General features: G+C 35.7%; 1 protein-coding gene across 2 annotated transcripts in view; it reads right to left on the bottom strand.

Annotated features, from left to right (window-relative positions):
• The window catches only part of LOC115230213 (zwei Ig domain protein zig-2-like), an 83518-nt gene that overhangs the window by 16120 nt on the left and 44132 nt on the right, over positions 1-23266 (bottom strand). For both annotated transcript variants that reach the window (XM_029800430.2, XM_029800438.2), the window contains exons 3-5: positions 20239-20320; positions 1379-1521; positions 96-291 (exon numbers count right to left, since the gene is read on the bottom strand). In XM_029800430.2, the coding sequence (XP_029656290.1) occupies positions 96-291; positions 1379-1521; positions 20239-20320 (421 nt within the window). The remainder of the gene's footprint in view (positions 1-95; positions 292-1378; positions 1522-20238; positions 20321-23266) is intronic.

Genomic DNA, 23266 nt, shown 5'->3' with positions numbered 1-23266 from the left:
ACCCGTCAATATCTCGTCTTAAAATACTTTTATAAAGTCAGATTCCTTCAGTATGAAAAAAGGGTCTGCTAAGTTTTTCATGTTTCAGTACTCACCAGTTTCGACTACAGTTGAATGTGATATACGATGTGAATCCGTTTCAGCTACGCATTCATATGTTCCAGCTTTTTCAGGTGTGAAACAGTCAATAAACAGTTGCAACATCTGTGAACTTTGACGTACCCTAGGTCGCCGGTGAGCACTGACTTTATCTTCATATCTTTGCTCATCGACAAGGTTTGAGGAGGCACCCTGAAATGAAATTAACATTATAATAATAAGAAATTCTAACGTAAAAGTTTTAACGGGTTTAGGGAAGAATAGATTTTATTGAACTCAGTATATGACTGGTACTGTCTTTATCGACTTACAGAAGTATAAATGACAAAGTTGGCTCCGGTGAAATAACAAATGGTAATAAGTATTAATGTTTCTAACATTGGAACAAAGTATAAGATGTTCGGGTGTGAGCTACATTTCGATTAAATCAATTGAATCAACCACCACCCACTACTTGACTTGTATTTTAGAAAAAGGAAAACATTGATTGCAGGTCAATTAGAGTTGGCGTGGGGGTTAAACCATGCCACCACCAACAACTAAAGTCGATTTCAGTAGCCAAAGGATCTTAGAACCAGAAAAATGGTAATGTTCATTTTAACGCAAGAAGGCCATAACACATTTTTGGGGAAGAGTCCAATAGGTTATTATTGAAGCACAACATGACTGGTACTGTATTTTATTGACATTACATCGATGACCGGTAAAATTGACTCTGTTGGGATTTGAACTTACAGCATGAACGACGTAGCGTAAATGAATACATCAACGTATCTTAACCACCTCTCTACTGTTTCTGCCAACTTCTTTACTTTGTGGAATTAATCATAATTATATCTTTAGATGGATACAAAGTCAAAATTTCATAAAGGAAGACTGAAGTTGATTGGAGAGTCTTTTCCAAAGACTTATGTACTAATAAATTCTTAGACCTAGTCAGTGTGATAATATAAAGTTGAACCCTTAAAAATTAAAGGTACAACTTACAGAGAGAGAGAGAGAGAGAGAGAGAGAGAGAGAGAGAGAGAGAGAGAGAGAGAGAGAGAGAGAGAGGGAGGGAGAAAGAAAGATAGATAGGGATAGAGAGCGACAGAAAGAGAGATTAATTCATTTCAATACTGGTTTGGTTATGACGACCCTTATGACAGTTATGGCTGGAATGTATTTGAATATAGTTGTGTTCGCTCGGGGTTCATTTAACAACAATATAGGGAAGGATGAATAAGTGAAGACATTGATAACCCCAGGATTCGAAAATGACCTTGAGGTTTTATCTTACCTGTGGTATTCGCACACCGTTCTTATTCCAGTACATATTGGCGTGAGGTTTACTGATGATATCACAGGTAAGTGTGAACGACTCTCCTATTGACACTATTTTCTGCTCTTCAGGAGTTGATGAAAAATGTAACTTCCCGGAGACTAAAATAAAATAAAACAAAGAGAAATAAATATTAGTAAATACAACTGACACGAAGACATATATGCTTGCTCATACTTTGCAAGATCACATATTTCCGTTAAGATCATAATAAATTATACAATTACAGGCAGAGCTGATCTGAATCGCCAGAATTCAGGTCAAAGAATTATCATTCTACATCATAGCCTATGAAATGCTATGTTCATCGACATTTAACTTTCGATTAGATAGTTCATATCGATGGAATATTTATAAGGATTGTCCAAGATATATGCATGTATGTATGTATGTATGTATGTATGTATGTATGTATGTATGTATGTATGTATGTATGTATGTATGTATGTATGTGTGTGTGTGTGTGTGTATGTGTATGTGTGTGTGTGGTGTATTTACGAGGGGGTAATCAAAAGTAACCAAGAACGTTCTCTGTGAGACAAACCCGTTGTATTTCAGACTTCAGCTGCTATCTATATAGATTTTGGCACAAAGCCAGAAAAGTCGCGGGAGCGGATAAGTCGATTAAATGGATTCCAGTGCTCAACTAGTACTTATTTTATCGACCCCGAACGAGATGAAAGGTGAAGTCGACTTCGGTGGAATTTGAAATCAGATGGACGAAATGCCACTAACCTTTTTATCAAGAGTGGTAACAATTGTGCCTGCTCACCATCTTTTATATAATAATGAGAGAGAGAGAGGTTATGAGAGGCAATGGTGTCAGTAAGACCCAAAGGTGTTAGGCAATGCTGAGTAAGTTCTATGGATAGACCATAGCTAAGCTCCAGGTTCGGTGATTATGCGAATAGAGTCCAATGTAGGTCATATATCAGCGTTTGTATATATGAAAATTTTGTTTTCAGAATGAGATAAAAAAACCAAGGCTGTGAAGATTTTAGAACATTTATAAATAGATCTCACGACTGTTTCCAGAATATTTGTAATATCCCTTCACCGGAGACGGTGTGAGAAGGTGGTTAAGCAACAGTTAATTTAGATAAGATACGAAATAGAGAGTGAAGTGGAGGAATGAAAATAGATGAGATATGCAGGGATATTGCATTTGTAGATCCATTATTTAGGCAGAATGGTATACATATAAGATACCAATATATTGTGAGTAAAATCCAATAGTATCAAAAAAGTGGTCATTCCAATTATAGAGTGTGTACACAGTGCTATTGAATCAAGGTTTTATTTAAAGTGACCTAAAAGTAGAGAATGTATTTGTAAGGTCAAATCGAAAAGAAGAGAGGAATAAAGAAAAAACGTAAAAGAAGGAGAGATATAATAAGGGAAAGTTTACCAGTTAGTGGTCAGTCAAGATAATTTGAAAGTAGGAATGGGGAGATGGGGGTGATAGAGAGAGAGAAAGGTATTAGAGTGTAAAAAGATAGAAGGAATGGAGGGTGATAGAGAGAGAGAGAGAAGTATAACAAGTAAATCTCAAAAGGGGAGATGTTGTGGCGAGAGCACCAACCCCTGCGAGAGTAGACTCAACCGAACGACTATAAATAGTAGCGGTCTGAGTGAGAGCAGAGTGCAGCGAGCTGGCAGAAACGTTAGCACGCCGAGCGAAATACTTTGCGGTATTTCGTCTGTTGTTACGTTCTGAGTTCAAATTCCGCCGAGGTCGACTTTGCCTTTCATCCTGTCGAGGTCGATAAATAAAGTACCAGTTTCGCACTGGGGTCGATGTAATCGACTTAATCCGTTTGTCCTCTCTATATTTAGCCCCTTGTGGGCAATAAAGAAATATATAGTTAATCGCAGGAAGTCGTAGGGTGTCGTTCTGGTAGTTTGTCGGAATATCGTTTGTTGATTTGTGTATAGTTCGTGGAGAATTTGTTGGAGTGTTACGTTGTTATTAATCTGCTTCGTTGTATGTTTTATTGTTACTACACGGTTATAGTGTAAAAAAAAGTACCGTCATAACAATTGGTGATATAACAATTCTGGCTACCAGTAACTATGTTACAATAGCTACTGAACGAGGTCAACTTAGAACGTAAATGAAAGTAACTAAATATGGTAAAGCATGTCCATAACTCTGACTAGAATAGTTTGATAGGTATAAAAACGGAATATACACATACATAAACATAGGTACATATACACATGCATAAACACACATATAAGAGCGATGTATCTACATAGATATATTTAAAAACAGGTCCACATTACTTAAAAGTTTTATGGACATAGAATACGTTCCGATCATCAGATATTCGGAGAGAGTGTGAGAAGAGACAAATTGAAGAGAATATAAATTTCTTTTAAATTCTCTTGTACACCCATGAAACTTTAAGTAATCTATCAGTTCTACGAATTATATTATCAAAAAACATATAATTCCAATTAAACGTTTTGAGTATCCCTTGCTTTTGTCTAATAACCTATATAATCTCATTGAAGTACACCAAAACAAAATGTGTGTGTGTGTGTGTGTGGTGTGTGTGTGTGTGTGTGTGTATTGTTCGATAAAAGATAAATCATCACATTATGGTGCTGGTAATTTACATAAAATTATAATTGCTGCCAAAATAAAGCGATATCTAAATAAAAGAAAAAATATAAATTCATCATTTTAATGACATCAATTTGTTTAATTAGGTTATATAACATTTGACGGGGTATATTCTGTTCACTAGTCACAATGTTGAACGAAATAACATCACATTATATAAATGTTAGTCATGCTGTTTAGCTGCAGTGGGCGAATGCAGCATTTGGTTTATGAGTGTGAGTGCACTTAACCGTTTTTACAAATACATTGTTTGAAACAGCAGGCAACCGTTTTTGTTTCAGGAACCTTAATTCCATACATATCCGTTACCGTACATGTTACGTAAGTGGAATTCACCCAGTTTTGCTGAGATGACACATTTACAAGCAGTATCCACACTCCCACGCGTTATATACATATATACATAAATATATACCCACGAACACATATATATATACACCCACGCATACACACAATTTGAGAATTACTGTCGATCGAAAGAGTTAAACTAAGTTCATAACTCCTTCTCTCTCTCTCGCTTCTTTATACAGCTAAAGAAAAAGAGACAAATAAACATAGAGAGAGATATAGAGAAAGCGATAGACAGATGAATAGATAGATAGACAGAGAGAAAGAGAGAGAGAGAGAGAGAAAGAGAGAGAGAGAGATAAAAACAGAGACAGAGAGAAATAGATATAGGCGAAAGCAGTGTGGGAGTTAAGTGTTTGTATTTTAGTTTTACTCAAATTTGAGTTACTGCAAATTTTGCAGACGCAAAGAAGTTCGTTTGACCATTCGGCCGTTTTAATAACGCGTATTGAAGCGCTTGAGGATAAGACGTGCGTTATGAGACTGTGCAGTTTTAGTGTCTTAAATTCGAGTTGATATTGCCCCCCCCCGTCCCGTCACACACTCATATATACACACGCATACACCCACAACAATCAGGCCTATCGGGAAAAATGGTTTGGTCAGTCGTCTCTGTTGCACTGTACAGCTCGTATCTGGCACTGTCCAACTTCAACTTCTATTTGTTCAATCCAATGAAGAACTGTCTTTGCAGACGAAGTGAAAGGGCTGTAAAAACGTGAGAACAATAATGCAAACAAACCTAAGTTACGTCAAAATTTACTGGAAAGTTAGCTTCGACGATGGCACAAATGCTTCGCGTTTGACGAAGATTATGCTGAGTTGTACCTTTGTGTAGAGGGAAAGTTACTCTAACGACCTATATCAGTTTATAAAAATGCAATGCTCACTTTTGCATTATTTGGTACAACTTTCATTTGAGTGTGTGTGTGTGTGTGTATGCGTGTGTATGTAATTGTTTGTTTGCTTGTTTGTGTGTGTGCGCGCGCGTATGAGCGAATACATGTACTTGTCTAGTTTTATTAAACGGCAATTTCTGAAAAGAATGTGCTACAAATATATAGCGCTGATGGGGTGATGGACGTAGAGAAAGAGAGGGAGCAGCAGCAACAGTACTAGTAGTAACAGTGGTGGTGGTGGTGGTGGTGGTGGTAGTAGTAGTAGTAGTAGTAGTAGTAGTAGTAGTAGTAGTTGATATATGCTAATGATGGGACTAATTTAAGACATAACTGAAAAAATTGGCGAGCGTAAATGATTTAAAAATATAAAGGTTAAACATAGTATAGTGAGGACAACAAACGGATCGGTTAGAGAAAAACAGTCAAGAAGTGGATGGAAAGTCAGGAATTCTAAATGTTTTGTCTGAGGTGTTGAAATCAGGGAGTGAAGGTGCGGCGTTCTTTTGAATTAAGCTTGAAGGTCAGGCGCATCCAGTTGCTTTTAATGGCAAGGTTCGAACTTTGGCAATCGTAGAAGGTTGGTTGTAAATGTTACAATTTAAAATAGCTTTTTTTTTTTTCAAAACTCTATCTGAAAACATGTCCTGCGAATGGCAATGTCATGGCATGATCGTTTTCAGGCGGCGGTCAGGAATTACGGGTATGAATCTTTGTTCCTGCGTCGATTTCGATTTCTACAACGAAGAAACTCGCGCGATATTTGAATTTCTGATAAAATACCTCAAGCTTTAACAAACCTTTGTTTCCATATGCCATCTCAAATTGAACGCAATTCTTTGACTTTTTAAGCAATTTGGTTATATCAAATTTACTTTCTTTGTGTAAACTATTCGCCGAAAGTATGAGATGCGTACGTCAAAATGTGAGTTTCTGTCTTTAGGTTTAGTAGCATTATTAGATGTTTTCAAATAATATCTTTGTTTGTATATCGCCATTCTCATTTCTCGTATAGAGAAATTCGGAAACAAATACGTTTTTCGCATTCTTCTCTCTCAGCAACTGTGAGGTGTGAATGAGGAAGAAATAAATAAGAGATGTGTGTTTGCTACGAGTAAAATCATTTACAGAAAAGTTACTGTAGACAAAGGGCTCAAATCTAGAAATTCCTATTAATGTATTATTATTATTATTCCTATAATAATATTATTCCTATATAATATTATTATTATTCCTACAATGTATAATTAGCTAACACTATTGGCTACATATGTTTGTATATGGAGCCGAGATGAATAAATTTTAAGGTCCACGAGAAAATCTTAATATATAAAAGTGAGGTTGTGTGCTGTCTGTCTCCTACGATTTAGATTCCTAACTACTCCCACATTTTGCGGTGCAGTTTAACCAAAACCGGGTATCTTATAGTCGTGATTTATATCGAGCCCTTTTGGGTATTAGCGCGCGTCTACGATGAGTCTACGATTTTAGAAATAATTTACCATCATTTTTTCCATTTTAATGCATTTTTTTCGCTATTATATAAGGGAAGTAACTCTCTAAAAATGTCTACGATGAGTCAACGATTAAAAAAAAATTTACCATCATTTTTTTTCCATTTTTAATGCCTTTTTTTGCTATTTTTTGGCTATAACTCTCTAAAAATGCTTATATAGTTATTTCCCTTACAAACTCGAGCAACGCCGAGCGATACTGCTAGTGTTTTATAAAAATGAAAACATGTCCAACCAGAATTTGTAATGGTGCTCCGTCAAAATATTTATAAATGTTAAGAGCCTGATTTTCGTCAACGTTGTCAGGTGTTTTTGTGTTTCCACATTTTCTTGTTTCTGTACTCCTTTTTCTTGTGGTGCAAATATTCAGAACTACATTATTCAATTATCTACTTTCTTACAAATATAGCAAGCTATTCTGAGTGTTCGAGGTCACATAGAAGTTATCTTGCAAGCCAGTGAAGCTCGTTCGTTGGTTGAGCAGTCCACACGTAAGCCTTTAATATGCACTGAGCGGCAGAAGCTTAGGCAAGTTAATTACAATAGCAAAGAAAGCAAATAGCAAAGTCACCGGGGGGAAAAGTAACATTTAGGTATTAAATTTTCAACGAAAGAGTTTCTGAGTTATCACTTAATCTGTTGGAAGTCTGAGCCGAATCATCCTCAATTCACGTTCTACTGTTTTAAAAATGATAGAACACACTTATAGATACATTGTCTGGGGGAAAGAACTGATAGGATGTAGTTTCAAGAATCCCTTAACCATATATCAACTGGATCAGGGTTTACCTGGGAGTCAATTACAACAACTAGATTATCAAGAAAATAATTTATTGCTACAGGTCTCTATTTGTCTGATTTGTATTGACATGAGAGCTGGGTAAAATTAAGATTGGAACCACAAGGAAAGAATTGTGATTTTGATAAAATTAAGCTCCAGGCAGAGTATTTATGATAGGGATCAATTTATGCAATATGCCTTTCCTTTTCTTAACTATGATGATGTTTTGAGAGAAATATGATAGCCATTTCTATCAGGTTGAGACACCAATAGTGTATCTCACATTGCTCGAAAAGAAATGGTATGTAACCAAAAGGTCTCTCAAAGTTTCTATACTTTAGAGGACATTCATCACGAATACTACTTTATAAACATGAAACGTAAAGTGTAAATGTAAAGAAAAGGAGGTTAAATCAATATATGCCATTTCCGTCCTTGAATAAGACCTTCCATATCATTAGCTTCAATGTACAATATACAAAATAAAAGTACTTCAGCCATTGGCTCCTATCTCTCTCAGAATAAAATTCTGATATGACTTACAAGAACGAAAGAAAAGAAAGAACGGAAAAAAATATGACATCAAAAATATTTCCCAAACAAGTAAAATGTGACGATAAAAGCTTTTGTTCCTGGTGACACTATCTATGATGAATTATAAAATTAAATGAGTAGTACTGTATTTACTTTCATGCCTTTTATACCTATTTGTACTGTATGACATCTAGTCGGATTCCATTCTTGTATGTTCTATTTTTGGTTTCCATTCTTTAAATTCCTTTTCAAAACGTAAGAGTTGATCTCCAAGGATCATAGTTTCTTTACTGAAATTTAGATGGTGGTTTGTTGTTGAGCTTCAGGTCAATCCTAACCAAGTAGATCTATGATCAAAGGCACTGTAAGAGTGACTATCCCGTATGTGTGTGTGTGTGTGTGTGTGTGTGTGTGTGTCTGTGTGTCTGTGTGTCTGTGTGTGTTTATGTATATCGCTAAGTGTTTTTATAATTTTGTTTAAACTCTTGTTGTCACTCCAAAGGTAATACTGAACTCACAAATCTGGCGATGCGTTGCTTGAATCATGGGAGCCGTTCATGTTTCTGAAGTTTCTTTAAAATAATGTATCAGTTAATTTCTAAGGCTATTTAATATTCCGAAAAAGCATGTTAGATGTGAAGGTAATTAAAATAGAAGGCTAAAACCTCTGATCGAAGGCATTCAACCGTAATCATCCTGTATCTTTTCCATACAGTATATATTTAAGATTGCGTTTTCCAATGTATCCGCCATATATGACGGTTTTGTTGCAATAGGGGGATGTGATTGATATTTCTACCAGGTTAACCGACCTCTTTGGATTACTGTCGCAATTACTCTCGGCAAGTCATACACTTTACGTATACACTTCTCTTGATCATTCACTGAAAAAGCACGAATGTCACAGCTTGGCAATTTATAAAAACTAATTGGTGTCTATCACACAGGAATGTGATGAGCCGAGTTGTAAATTGTTTCTACTTGTAATTTCTATTTACAGTGGAACCTTCAAGGGAACCTCTTTCAGAAATAGCAGTCAAATCTCATTCAAATCAAAACTAAAGCGAGAAAGGGAGATAGATAGAAAGAGAGAGAGATAGAGAGAGAGAAAAGAGAGAGACAGAAAGAGAGAGAGAGAGAGAGAGAACATGACTGTCTCTGCTAAAATGGCTTTCAGGAGGGAAGTGGAAGTTCTGTTCAGTTAATCAACAACAATAACAACAACAGGCACCTATTTACAGACTGCCATCACTGGTTGCTCGGCTCGCTAAAAATGCTAGCCAAATCTACCCCACAGTCTTAGAAAACGAGATGTGTATATAATCTTGGGTTCACTGTGTCTACGAATAAGATGGCATGGTCTCATCTAAAATATCTTTGATAACAATAATGGTTTCAAATTTTAGCACAAGGCCAGCAATTTTAAGAGAGGGACCAAGTCGATTACATCGACCTCACTGCTTAATTGATACTTATTTTATCGAACTCGAGCGGATGAAACGTAAAGTCGACCTCTGCAGCATTTGGATTAAGAATGTAAAGCCGGAAGAAATGCCTCCAAATATTTTGTCCGGCATGTTAACAACTCTGCCAGCTCGCCTCCATATTAAATTTTGTCAACAAATTTAATATCTTTTTCTTCCAATATAACCCAAATACAAAATATTCAGAACTACATTATTCATTTATCTACTTTCTTACAAATATAGCAAGTTATTCTGAGTGTTCGGGTGGTCGAGGTCACATAGAATTTATCTTGCAAGCCAGTGAAGCTCGTTCGTTGGTTGAGCAGTCCACACGTAAGCCTTTAATATGCACTGAGCGGCATAACTTTCCCAAATACAAAACAAAACAAAATCTAATAAAAATTAAGACAAGAAATAAACTACCATGACTATCAAAATTCCCTTTTGCCGCCTAGAATGTGACATTAATATATATGAAACTAAATGCCCCCATGCGCCCCACTTTGTTGCATCATACCTCTCTTCTCAGCATTAACCATCTATTTTACTTAATGTTTGTTTCTGTCATCTCCCTCCCCCTCTCTTTGTCTTTGCCTCTATCTTTGTGTTTGTTTACTTTAGTAATATGTACATGTGCACGAACATTTGGACTTAGACAATAGGCAATATTATAAATGTACGTTCCTTACCAACTCATTCAAAAAAGTATTCCTATTCTGATAATCCCCCATTTCTTCTTCGCATACCTTTTTTGTTTTGAATTTCTAATTTATCTGGCTAGTATTCTGTGTGTATGTTTTTATTATGCCCGCCATTCTCTCTCTCTCTCTCTCTCTCTCCTCTCTCTCTCTCTCTCTGTTTTATTCGAAACTTCTTGTTTTACTTCTTTTCTTTTTGGTTTAGCACAGTTTAGTAGGTCGGCAAATTACGTTGGCACAAACACACACACACACACACTCAACACACACACACACACACACAACACACACACACTCACACATACACGCACACAAACACACACTCACACGCATACACGCACACACACAAACGCTCTCTTTTGCGCATTCTGTGAGTGTGTTTCCTTTTAGGAATTGTTTGAATAATAATAATAACGGGACAAGTTTACCAAACATATAGCTAAGTATCTAGGAATGTTTGAGTACGTTAAAAAGCGATAGATTTATATTTATAGAGAACGTGGAGTAATAGTCTTCTGGGAGACGGTGATGAAAAAACCTGCTATTATCTTTATACATAAAACAGAGATTGTGTGTGTATGTGTGCGTGTGCGTATGTGTGTGTGATGCGTATGTTCCTTATGGATTCGAAAACTGAGTTGTCGAAACGCAGCCTTAGCTGTCCTTCGTCTCTTGAGCAAAAGCCAGAATATTCTAAGCACTTTAAATGAACAGTGAAATTCTCAATTTCTTGAAATTATGTCCTTTTCACATTAAGAGCTGCAAGGTTTTTGTTTTCTTTCTCTACCCCTGGATAAATCTTAATGAATTTATAGATTATTGTGAATTTATAGATTATCGGTTACGACGACGAGGGTTCCGGTTGATCCGATCAACGAAACAGCCTGCTCGTGAAATTAACGTGTAAGTGGCTGAGCACTCCACAGACACGTGTACCCTTAACGTAGTTCTCGGGGATATTCAGCGTGACACAGAGAGTGACAAGGCCAGCCCTTTGAAATACAGGTACAACAGAAACAGGAAGTAAGAGTGAGAGAAAGTTGTGGTGAAAGAGTACAGCAGGGATCACCACCATCCCTGCTGGAGCCTCGAGGAGCTTTAGGTGTTTTTGCTCAATAAACACTCACAACGCCCGGTCTGGGAATCGAAACCGCGATCCTATGACCGCGAGTCCGCTGCCCTAACCACTGGGCCCTTGCGCCTCCACATAGTACGCATCCCCTTGTTAACTGAATTGTTCAATTTTCCACAATAAAATTTAAAATTCCCTTATTGAGTTCCTTAGTAGTATTACTAAGTAAATTTTACCCTCTCTGTGTACATACATGCATGCATAGACATACATACAAACATACATACATACATACATACATACATACATACATACATACATACATACATACATACATACATACATACATACATGCGTACATGCACACACAGATATAATATGTATGAATATAAAAAAACAAAAAGTAAAACAGCTCATTAGCTGAAACTGGAAAAAAAAAAATATATATCGTTAATTCTTTTTCTGATTTTTTACTAATTTATTCAACTAACGCGCAACTAATTAATGTATATGAAAAGACTTTAAAATAATCTCTTTGTTGTTATTGTTTGTTATTCTTTTAATACTGCACTTTCTAACAACACTTTCATTAAATCTCACAGTCGAGAAAGAAGAGAGGAGTCTTCTGCTGACTTGTGTAAGAAGTGTATTATCTTAATTGTTTTTCTTTGTTGTTTACCCCTTAGTCGCTTTTGATTGCATGGTCCTAATATCAAAGACGTTCGAGACATTTTCAACCACTCTTTTTTGTTTTTTTTTCTTTTAAAGAATAGTACACCCTGAACTGCATTATGCAGTGTGTGATCCCTTTTAATCCTTTGCCTGTCCAAAACATTTTCATAAATTGTCCTAAACGTCCATACGTGTTTCCAAACTTTTACTTAGCCCTTGTTTCACACCTTCTGAATAATATAAAGCTTTCATTTCAAATGTCTCATGTGTCTCTGGTGATTACGAAATGGGTTTTGTATCATATATGATGCATGGACGCTAGGGAAATATGTCCTGGGTATTATATGTGCTGCACAAAAAAAGCAAAATGCTAAGATAGTAGAAGGTGATTAAAGAGAGAGAAAAAAAACCCAGAGTGACCTGCAGAAGTTCCTTTGCAGACCTTAAATGTACTTGCGACGTCATTGTATTGAGTCTCAATATCTTGATCGTTGACTTCAGCATCTCACCTTACTGACTAAAATGTGAAACTATAAGTGAGTATGTCTTGGTAACATATACCATGCGTTTTTGCTTATTGTTTCGGGTGACTCTGTAGGAGTGCGAAGACATCATACCCGCTTTGCTCTCCTACCATTAAACCCAGCGGAACACACAGGATGCGACAGATGGAGGGAGACAGGGATGCGCTTCTATACGGTTGGTTCTTATATTCAGCTATCTTGACTGAAACAGCCTTAAATGATGTGTTTATACGACTCGCTACTCAGTTTAGGAATCGATGATCTGTATGGTCATGAACTTAATACCCAAAAGTACTAAGTGATATGCCGTGTATTAAAAATATTAACAGGAGTGGCTGTGTGGTAAGTAGCTTGCTAACCAACCACATGGTTCCGGGTTCCGTCCCACTGCGTGGCATCTTGGGCAAGTGTCTTCTGCTATAGCCCCGGGCCGACCAAAGCCTTGTGAGTGGATTTGGTAGACGGAAACTGAAAGAAGCCTGTCGTATATATATATATATATATGCTACTCAAAAATTTGATGACAGAAGACAGGAAACGATCGTAGTGGATATTAATTATATTTTTTAATAATTGTTACATATCTAAATAATATAAATTAATTTATGTATTGGCTTAAGTCTTTCATTGTTTGATTTGCATAATAGTGGTTTTGTCTCTAATTTAATATAATATAATATTTTACTATAAAATTGGATTCAATCCTAAATCTGATTTTTCCCTGTAAGTTTGGATTTATTCCCTAATATTTATTATTATATATGTATATATATATATATGTGTGTGTATGTGTTTGTGTGTCTGTGTTTGTCCCCCTAGCATTGCTTGACAACCGATGCTGGTGTGTTTACGTCCCGTCACTTAGCGGTTCGGCAAAAAGAGACCGATAGAATAAGTACTGGGCTTACAAAGAATAAGTCCTGGGGTCGATTTGCTCGACTAAAAGGCAGTGCTCCAGCATGGCCGTAGTCAAATGACTGAAACAAGTAAATGAGTAAATGATATATATATATATATATATATATATATATATATATATATATATATACATACAGACGTGTGTATATGTGTGTGTTTGTATGTGGGTTGATGTTTCTGTGCATGCGTCAGATTTGTTGTTTGTTTCTTTTTCTTCTCTTTTCTTTCCCTTCTCTCTGTTGTTTTCCCCCATTTGTATTAATAGTAATATAATCATGTAATTATATATTATTAGTATTTCATGATAACTCATACCTTGTTATTTTCTGATAACATACTTTATCCTATGATTACATACTTGGGTCATTTTGTGAACGTCTCCCCTCCACTCCTTCCCCCTCCTATCACTTTTCCTCCTCCTCTTTCTTTCTATCCAATTGATGTTTATTGTTGTTTTACTTCATTTATTATAATTATTATTATTATTAATTATTATTATTATTATCATTATTATTATTATTATTATTATTATTATTATTTTATTATTATTATTATTATTATTATTATTTCTTTGCACTTGATTTTTGTGCTAATTAAGTTCTGTTAATATGTCCTGATCTTAAGCTACAGCAATCATTTGTTGCCGAACATAAGATTGACACATAGATACAACACATACAGACACATATGCAAAGATAAGTAAATAAATAAAAGGAGAGAGAGGGGGTGGGAGTTAAAGTAGAGAGAGAGAGAGGGAGAAAGAGGGAGAGAGAGGGAGAGAGTGAGAAAATGTAAAAGATAATCTCATATATACATATATAGATACACACATATTGATACATATACAATTTATTTATAGTTTTTGATTGCACTCAAATACGCCCAAAATATATTAAGCGATCACTCAAAGACGATCTATAAGCTTCTCAAGGACGCATAACTTAACGGAATTGGCTGCCAAATATCCCTTAAATTACGGCCTGGCGTCGCATACCATCCTAAACTAGCCATTCATAATACCATTTCTAGTCAACTAGAAAATCTGTACATCGTCACTTAATCTACACATAACAAAGAAATTTGGAGGTGTGATCCTGTGTACAGTGTCTTAGAGAAATGATAGAAGTATCAAGGTTTAGATATAGAGATGACTTGGGTTAAACAACAGTCAGCTGGTTAATATGTGAGGATTTTGTTAATGAGACAATTATTGTATAAAATAGGATTGGAAGTGGGTATGGTCTGTACAGGAGTGAGCGAGTGCACACGCGCATATCAATGGTTTAACCCTGTCACATGCTGCCTGTGGTTTTACTGCCAGATTTTGAGGTACATCTATGATCTGTCTATAACTTCCTCTCCTTCACTAAGCCAGACATGGAGGCACTGAAAAGTGTCACAGGCAGTATAAACCTTTAAAATTATAACTTAAATCCCTATATCTGAAGAAATATATTTAAAGCTACGTTGGATAATTATGCTAAAAATTATGGCTTACTCTTTTACTCTTTTACTTGTTTCAGTCACTTGACTGCGGCCATGCTGGAGCACCGCCTATAGTCGAGCAAATCGACCCCGGGACTTATTCTTTGTAAGCTCAGTACTTATTCTATCGGTCTCTTTTGCCGAACCGCTAAGTGACGGGGACGTAAACACACCAGCATCGGTTGTCAAGCAATGCTAGGGAGACAAACACAGACACACATACACACACATATATATACATATATACGACAGGCTTCTCTCAGTTTCCGTCTACCAAATCCACTCACAAGGCTTTGGTCGGCCCGAGGCTATAGTAGAAGACACTTGCCCAAGTTGCCACGCAGTGGGACTGAACCCGGGACCATGTGGTTGGTAAACAAGCTACTTACCACACAGCCACTCCTGCGCCTATCTAACTCTTTTTAAAAAAAGATAGGTTGCAATTTTAAAGAAATGTTGCTACTAGCCGTAGCAAAATTGTAGAAGCTTCTTTGCGTGATCGACACATAATTATATTGGAGTAAAGTGCAGTAGGCAAGTGACTTCTGTTTCTAAATTTTCATATAAAACAACTAATACAAGATAACATGATTATATAATCGTTATTAGCTTGAACTATCGAAAACGTGTTGGAGGAATTTTGTACCAAAAGAAACAAGTGTTTGGAAAACATCCATTCCAGATTTTTATCAAGAGAGTAAATATTGTTTTATGTATTTGGAATAAAATAAAATTATTTTAGAACGTATTCAAGGTTATTTCCGATTATAGACCATACCTCACACCAACACGTTCGCACATCCACATAGAGACATTCGTATATATTCTCAAACAAGAATACAGGTCATAAATGCGCCTATGCCTATCTTACATGAGAATTGTTTTTCACTGAAGACAACGAAATGTTCATTTTATTAAATCTTGTTTTATCAACATGACATAAAGCTTCACAGATATGTAAATGCATATGTTTATACATCTTGTATGTATGTATGTATGTATTATGTATGTATGTATGTATGTATGTATGTATGTGCGTATGTATGCATATATCTTCGTACGTATATGCATATATTATATATATATGTGTGAAGGCACATGGCTTAGTGATTAGGGCATTCGGCCCACGATCGTAAGGTCGTGAATTCAATTCCCGGTGATGCGTTGTGTCCTTGAGCAAGACACTTTATTTCACGTTGCTCCAGTCCACTCAGCTGACAAAAGTGAGTAGTACTTGTATTTCAGAATGGGCCAGCTTTGTCACATTTTGTGTCACACTGAAATTCCCAGTGAACTACGTTACGGGTACGTGTGTCTGTGGAGTTCTCAGCCACTTGCTCGTTAATTTCACTTGCAAACTCTTCCGTTGATAGGATCAACTGGAACCCTCGTCGACGTAACCAACGGAGTGCCAGTATATATACATGTACATATGCATATAAGTACCCGCATGTATACATATATATGCATACATATATACATATATTTATGTTTGTACATGTTTATACGGTGGAGGCGCGTCGCTTAGTGGTCAGTGTGTTGGACTTATGATCGTAAGATTGTGCTTTCGATTCCTGGACCGGGTGACGCGTAGTGTTCTTAAGCAAAACACTTCATTTCACGTTGCGTCAGTCCACTCAGCTGACAAAAATGAGTAATCCCGTGACAGACCGGCGTCCCATCCAGGTGGGGAATATATATGCCATTGAAACCGGGAAACCGGCCTTCATGAGCCTGAAATGGCTCGAAGAGGAAACATCTAATTATTTTTTTATATATGCACATTATATATATATATATATATATATATATATATATATATATATATATGTGTGTGTGTGTGTGTGTGTGTGTGTGTGGTGTATGTATATATATAATATATACTTAATATATATGTTAGTACACACATCACGACCATAGATATACGAGTGTGTGTGTACGAAGCGAATACAAACAGTCCAAACGTCTAGTTTACAAATGTAATTTTGAATTGAAATTTCATAGAGTGCAATTAGTTTTTAGGGTTTTTTTTCTGATTTTGAAGCAATCGTTTTAATTTTCGGGGAAAATTTAAAGCCCAAACTATTGAATCAGTACAAAATCATTTCATTTATGAAATTATTTGCCTGAAAATTGTTCATATACGAGCGGCTTAAAATAATAAACGCACACGCGTACATACACAAGCTCACGATATGCTTTTTATTGAAACTCACTTTTTATCTTCAACTCTAGTTTTATACCACTGCGATTTTAGGACGAGAACGATCTGGCTTGGAGATTGTAGTAGCGAGAAACTCGAATCACGGAAGAAAAATTCAGCTTAAATTATATACTCCTCTAGCATTCGTTTGACACAGTTCAATGTTCATATGTGTTTGGGTTTGTATATATGTGTATGTATATACATACATACATATATAATATACATGCACGTATACAAATATAAATAAACATACATAGTTATATACATAAGTAGTTTTACTATCACCAACTCTCATTTATTACCATTTAAGTTAATATTTCTCCATGAGTTGACAAGTTTCTATGGAAAAATGGAAACGAATCACATCACTTGTGGGACAATGGCACGAATTTAGAACTATTGCGAAATAGTCGTAAGTATGGTTGGCCAGTCGCTTTACAAAAGACACTCACCTACGCCGTTGGACTGAACCCAAATCCATATGTTTTTGAAGGGAACTTACAGCCACGCCTGCATCACAAGCACACACATACATACATACATACATACATACATACATACATACATACATACATACATACATACATACATATAATTTATACAAACATACGTGCATACACACACAGATATAAATCTATAAGCCCATATGTGAACTCACTCACATGTTCTCATATATAGTTTTATCCTTTGTCGCTATTTCATTGCTATTCCTCCCATTAGAACAATTTTGCTGTCTGCATCGTGATATCTGACTCTCAATGAAATCTGAACCAGCCCCACTTGTCTGTGTTTACTCGAAGTATTGTTGGTTTATCCACAATCTTGTACAAAATCTGGTGCAATATAGTACAAAAGTCTCTACAACAATTCCATCGAGGTATCGTATGTAATTTGGGACTAAATTGCACAATGGGGCGTTCCTGAACATATACAACTAACTATTGAAATATTTTGTTCATATCAGATTTGTATCACAGTTTATTGTTTAACTTTTAATTCCTTCATTCGTTCGCTAATTTCTGTCCTTAGACTGAAGTTATGATGGATATATCAACGATATATCAACTTTAGAGTTGTTTTATCCGATTAGATCGACCCCAGTAAGTTATTTTACCGATCTTTGTAAAGAAAGAATGAAAGGTAAGATTGAAGTTGGTATAAAGGAGAGTAATAGATTTGGAACCAAATGCCACAACATCATTTTGTTCCATACAACATTTCTGCTATGTATGTATGTGTGTATATATGTATGTGTGTATGTATGTATGTATGTATGTATGTGTGTATGTGTATGTATGTGTGCATGTGTATGTATGTATGTGTGTGTGTGCATGTCTATGTATGTATGTATGTATGTATGTATGTATGTATGTGTATGTATGTATGTATGTATGTATACGTGCAGATTTGTGTGTTTTGTTTTATGTGTGTCTTCCCATACATATACTTGCATATCTCGACGTGCTCATATATACTTAAAAGATAAACTTCTCGAAATATGTATGTATACGTGCAGATTTGTATGTTTTGTTTTATGTGTGTCTTCCCATACATATACTTGCATATCTGGACGTGCTCATATATACAGAAATGATAAACTTCTGGAAAGTTTTACATACTTTTCCAGTTCCAGTGACGGCTTGGATCTGTAGTCTTCGAATTAGCTTTCTCTTTTCTGGTTTTGAGGAGCTTAATTTCTTAAGATTGGTATTTAGGCAGTGTGTTACATATCCCAATGCCTCAATAATTACAGATATAAACCTGAACTTGTAATCTGGGTAGCGTAACAGCAGATTTCTCAATAGCTCAGTGTAGGTATTCTCTTTCTCACTGATCTTCAGCTTTATGTTAACATCCGCTGGGGCAGCTGATTTCCACAACTGTACACAGTTTCTCTTCTCAATCCTGAATCATTATATCAGGTCTATTGTGTTTACATTTTATTGAGTTTTTCAATGGGACATTCCACCAGTACTCCTTTTTATTATGCGTATCTATGGCTACACCATACTGTGGGTTCTTATTTTTTTGTCTTCGGGGATATCCATTCGACGGATCTCGTTATGCAGTTTGCTAGCTACAATATCATGTCTCATCGGTAGATAATACCATGATGACATTTTCAAACAACTGCTTATGATGTGAGTGGTATCTTCACAAAGTCTGCATCGGTTGTCACATTTTACTGCTTTTCCTGCATCTCTGTCCCTTTTGTGCATCAGGTATTTGATTGACATTTCCTGTTCCTGGATTGCAAAAGCTTATCTTTCAAAGTAGGAGGTAGTAATCGGGTTTGTCCACGATAAGCTGCTTTGATGATCAATTTTACTATCATCTCGGAGCTTTCTACTAACATATCCATGTATAGAGAGTGTTGAAGCCGGTCAGTAACAAAGCGACAAGACATTTTGAGTCAAAAGAATTCCCGGTGTTTGTAAATATGTGGTTGAGTTAGTGTATTGGTTGAATTGTCAATACATACAGTCAAGTTTGTGCATCTGTTCCTATAAGAATCTCAGATGGAGAATTTTTGGAATGTCTTACAAATCTTCACTGATCCACAAATAAATTGGATTTGAAGAATCCGTATCAGTTTCTTTAGCTCTTCCTTCGCAAAACCGAGTATTTCTAAGTTTTCTTTTTATGCAAGTTTGTTGGTATATAGCCCAATGCACCTATCATGACAGTTACAAATGAGAATTCCTAGTCAGGACACAAGAGTTGTAAGTTCCGCATTAATCCGTCATGAGTTTAAGGGCTCTTCACACACGTATCCTTAGTATAACTTCAAGTAGAATCAGTCTGTCAGAGTGAATGACAAAGTGAGACATTTGAATTCTATGTACAATCCATCCAAAAGGCTTCCAAACAGTTTCTGCCTATATCATACACAAAAGTTGCATCGATCCGAGGCTAAAGTAAATGCCAGTTACTCAAAATGACATGCTGTGATATCTCGGCTTAGCGAGATCTAACCTGAGACCATGCTCGCACACATACATACATACATAATAACAATGTAAATTAGTAGCACACCCACACACATCTATAGATATAAGATATATAATAACTTACGTGGAGATCGAACGCGTTTGCTTCCAACTCGATTTTGTTGATACCAGTTTCTCCTAAAGGGACTTCTCTGTTTTTTGTAAATCTATAAATAAATAGATAAATAAAATAACAACGTGGTATGTCATTTTTTCATTTCTTTTCCAACCTATTTGTTAATAAGTTTTGTAGTAATTTATATAAAATACAAAGAGTAAAAAAACAGTAACATTCCCCACTACGCATAAGTGATGGAAAGTGATGTTTATACCACAAGTTTTGTCTCTAAATAAGAAAAAGTGGCATCGTTCCAACTAGTTTTCAGTCTTCTTATAGCTTTATCAGAGAAGGTACACCCATCCGTACCCGGTAAACAAGGACACAAACTCGGTTCAGAACAGTTAGACAGTAAACAGTATACTGTAAGAAATCGAAATTCGGCTTTTATAATAATTTTAATTCATATCTTTGAGCTGAGGCAGAAACATATTACTTATAGCATATTGATAGATAATATATAATTTCTATGATATTTAGTGTTAAAGAGATAATGTATGATAATGAAAGACTGTACTTATCTGTGATCTTGTGCAAGGTTTGCGAATTACTGGCAAGGTATTTACTTGTTCATCTTGACGAAATAACCAAGTATCATAAGTTCATGATTTTTGTATCAAGATATATAACCAAATGCCACAAAATATATTGTACGACGTGGTATCAATTCTACCAAGTATTACATTGTTGCATGATTTTATAGAAATATCAGTCTTATATCTCTCAAATTTTACTCTATAAAGAAGAGCAGGAGATATAAAACGATGTAGTCCCAGATATGCAATGCCCATAAGAAAGATGGGGTGGACCCTTGTGTATAAGCCAGTTCAATCAAATTTAACCCAGAGATGAAGAGCAACAATTGCAGAATTAAAATCCATGTTCAGTATAGAATTGGCACATACTAAATATGGCATGATGAAATCTCAGCTTATTTGTCCAAATAACAAAGGTATATGGTGATATTCACATAAGACTTTTATGAGTAAGTTTGATTTCCTGCAGAGAGAACGCACGTACAGTAATCATTGAACCTACAGATTACTGCAGGATGATGACAGGCTACTATCATCCCTCATCTTTGGTTTTCACTCATTCTTTTTATCATCGAGTTCTTTTATCAGGTGCTATATGTAAGATGTTGAACACATGGTGATTTCGTGGCAAAAAGAGACTGACATACATTCAGATATATATGCAAAAACACATCAAATATTAAATACGTGACTTTGTATATATATATATGAATGTGTGTGGATGTATATAATGTATATATGTATATATGTACGAGCACATGCAAGAATTCATTTATGTGTTCACAGACGCTATATATATATATATTATATATATATATATATATTATATATATATATATAATATATATATATATATATAGTCAACAAGTGCGATCCAGAGATGTTCAATATAGAAAACACTTTGTAGTGCTCAAATAATTTGAACATACACTCCGAAGCGTAAGTCAGCAGTGTAAGGCTATAAAAAGAATACAGGTGAGTGAATATGTATGGAGATAAGGCTGCTTTCCACCATCTTGATAAAATGGCTTCAAATGGACATCTAAGCTGTTGATCACTTACAACGCCAGCTAACTCTCAGTAAACCCTGAGAGAACCTCAAGGATTGGTATATGTATCATGAATTTTAGAGGGTATGGTCGACTGGATTGGGTCTATCATTGGGTCTATCACAAGTTGTTATAACATTGTAAAATAATGACTGATTTGAACAGTAATAGCCAATCAAATTTATTGTTTATTCGGATAGTAAGGCGGCGAATCGGCAAAATCGTTAGCAAGTAGGACAAAACGCATAGCGGTAATTCGTCCGCCGTTACGCTCTGTCTTCTAATTCCACCGTGATCACCTTTGCCTTTCATCCTTACGGAGTCGATAAATAAATACTAGTTGAGCCCTGAGGTCGATGTAATTGACTAGACCCCAATCAAATTATTTCAGGCTTTGTCCCTATAGAAAGGATTGTTTATTTCCACATTGAATCCATGGTGAGTTCCGTCGATAAACATTCACTTGTTCAAATCAACTGAATCATATATTAAGCTAACGTATATGTGGCGAGTATTCAACAAACGCGTATCCTTAATGTAATTTTTATGCTGCGTTAGTATATAGTACGCTATATGACAATATACGACAATATACGATATATGAAACTTTAAGATTATTTGTATTATCTATTATTCGGACATAGTTTGTCTTGGAATACATTAGCCAATGTGTTTTTCCGTTAGAAGGAATGTGGTTGTTATTTTTAACAATTTGAGCAATCACATAGACGCTCTGTCGTTGGTTGGTTGTTGTGAGATATAATATCTTTTTTGTTTTTAGTCCCATGCCAGCTATATTGATGAGACATTTATCAGTGGCGTTCCAGCTGTAACTATGTTAGTTTATCAGCACTTGACAGTTTATTATTGTGTCAAGGATTGCCAATCCTAAATCAAAATATTACCAGTCTGTTAGGCAGAGTAAGATGCATAATTTAATCATTTGATCTGAAAATAATAAATTTTTCAGCTTTTATTTAACAAAAGTTTTAGCTTTTGATGGCACCTACACAAGTACTGCAAAGTCCTTGTAGAACATTGTCTTGTAAGAAGAAAACTCCGACTGCTTTATTCTTTGGTAACCTGTCTTTGTTCCAGTAATATCAAAGTAACTGTAGCGTTCGTTAAATAATAACAGATTCTGCAGACTGCAGAATTGGCATGCATTGTTGATACTCAAAGAGATGTAACAGAAATTCCTTTTTGCCGCATAGAGACATGGCGCTCCGGAATTCTTGCTCTTCAATCCATTTACAATAGTTTCTAACTGTGCCATATGGTCACAAAATTCAAAGGAATAAACAACTAATTAAGTGTATACTGTTCCAAAAATAAATTGAAAAGGAAAGTAAATTTAACAGAATGTGTGCTCAGAACGTAAAAGATTATCAATAAGGGCGACAAGGTACT

The sequence above is a fragment of the Octopus sinensis genome, linkage group LG2 (assembly GCF_006345805.1).
Source record: "Octopus sinensis linkage group LG2, ASM634580v1, whole genome shotgun sequence".
Classification (NCBI taxonomy): domain Eukaryota; kingdom Metazoa; phylum Mollusca; class Cephalopoda; order Octopoda; family Octopodidae; genus Octopus; species Octopus sinensis.
The sequence above is the reverse complement of the archived record's forward strand: the minus strand, read 5'-3'. Positions and strand labels throughout refer to the sequence as shown.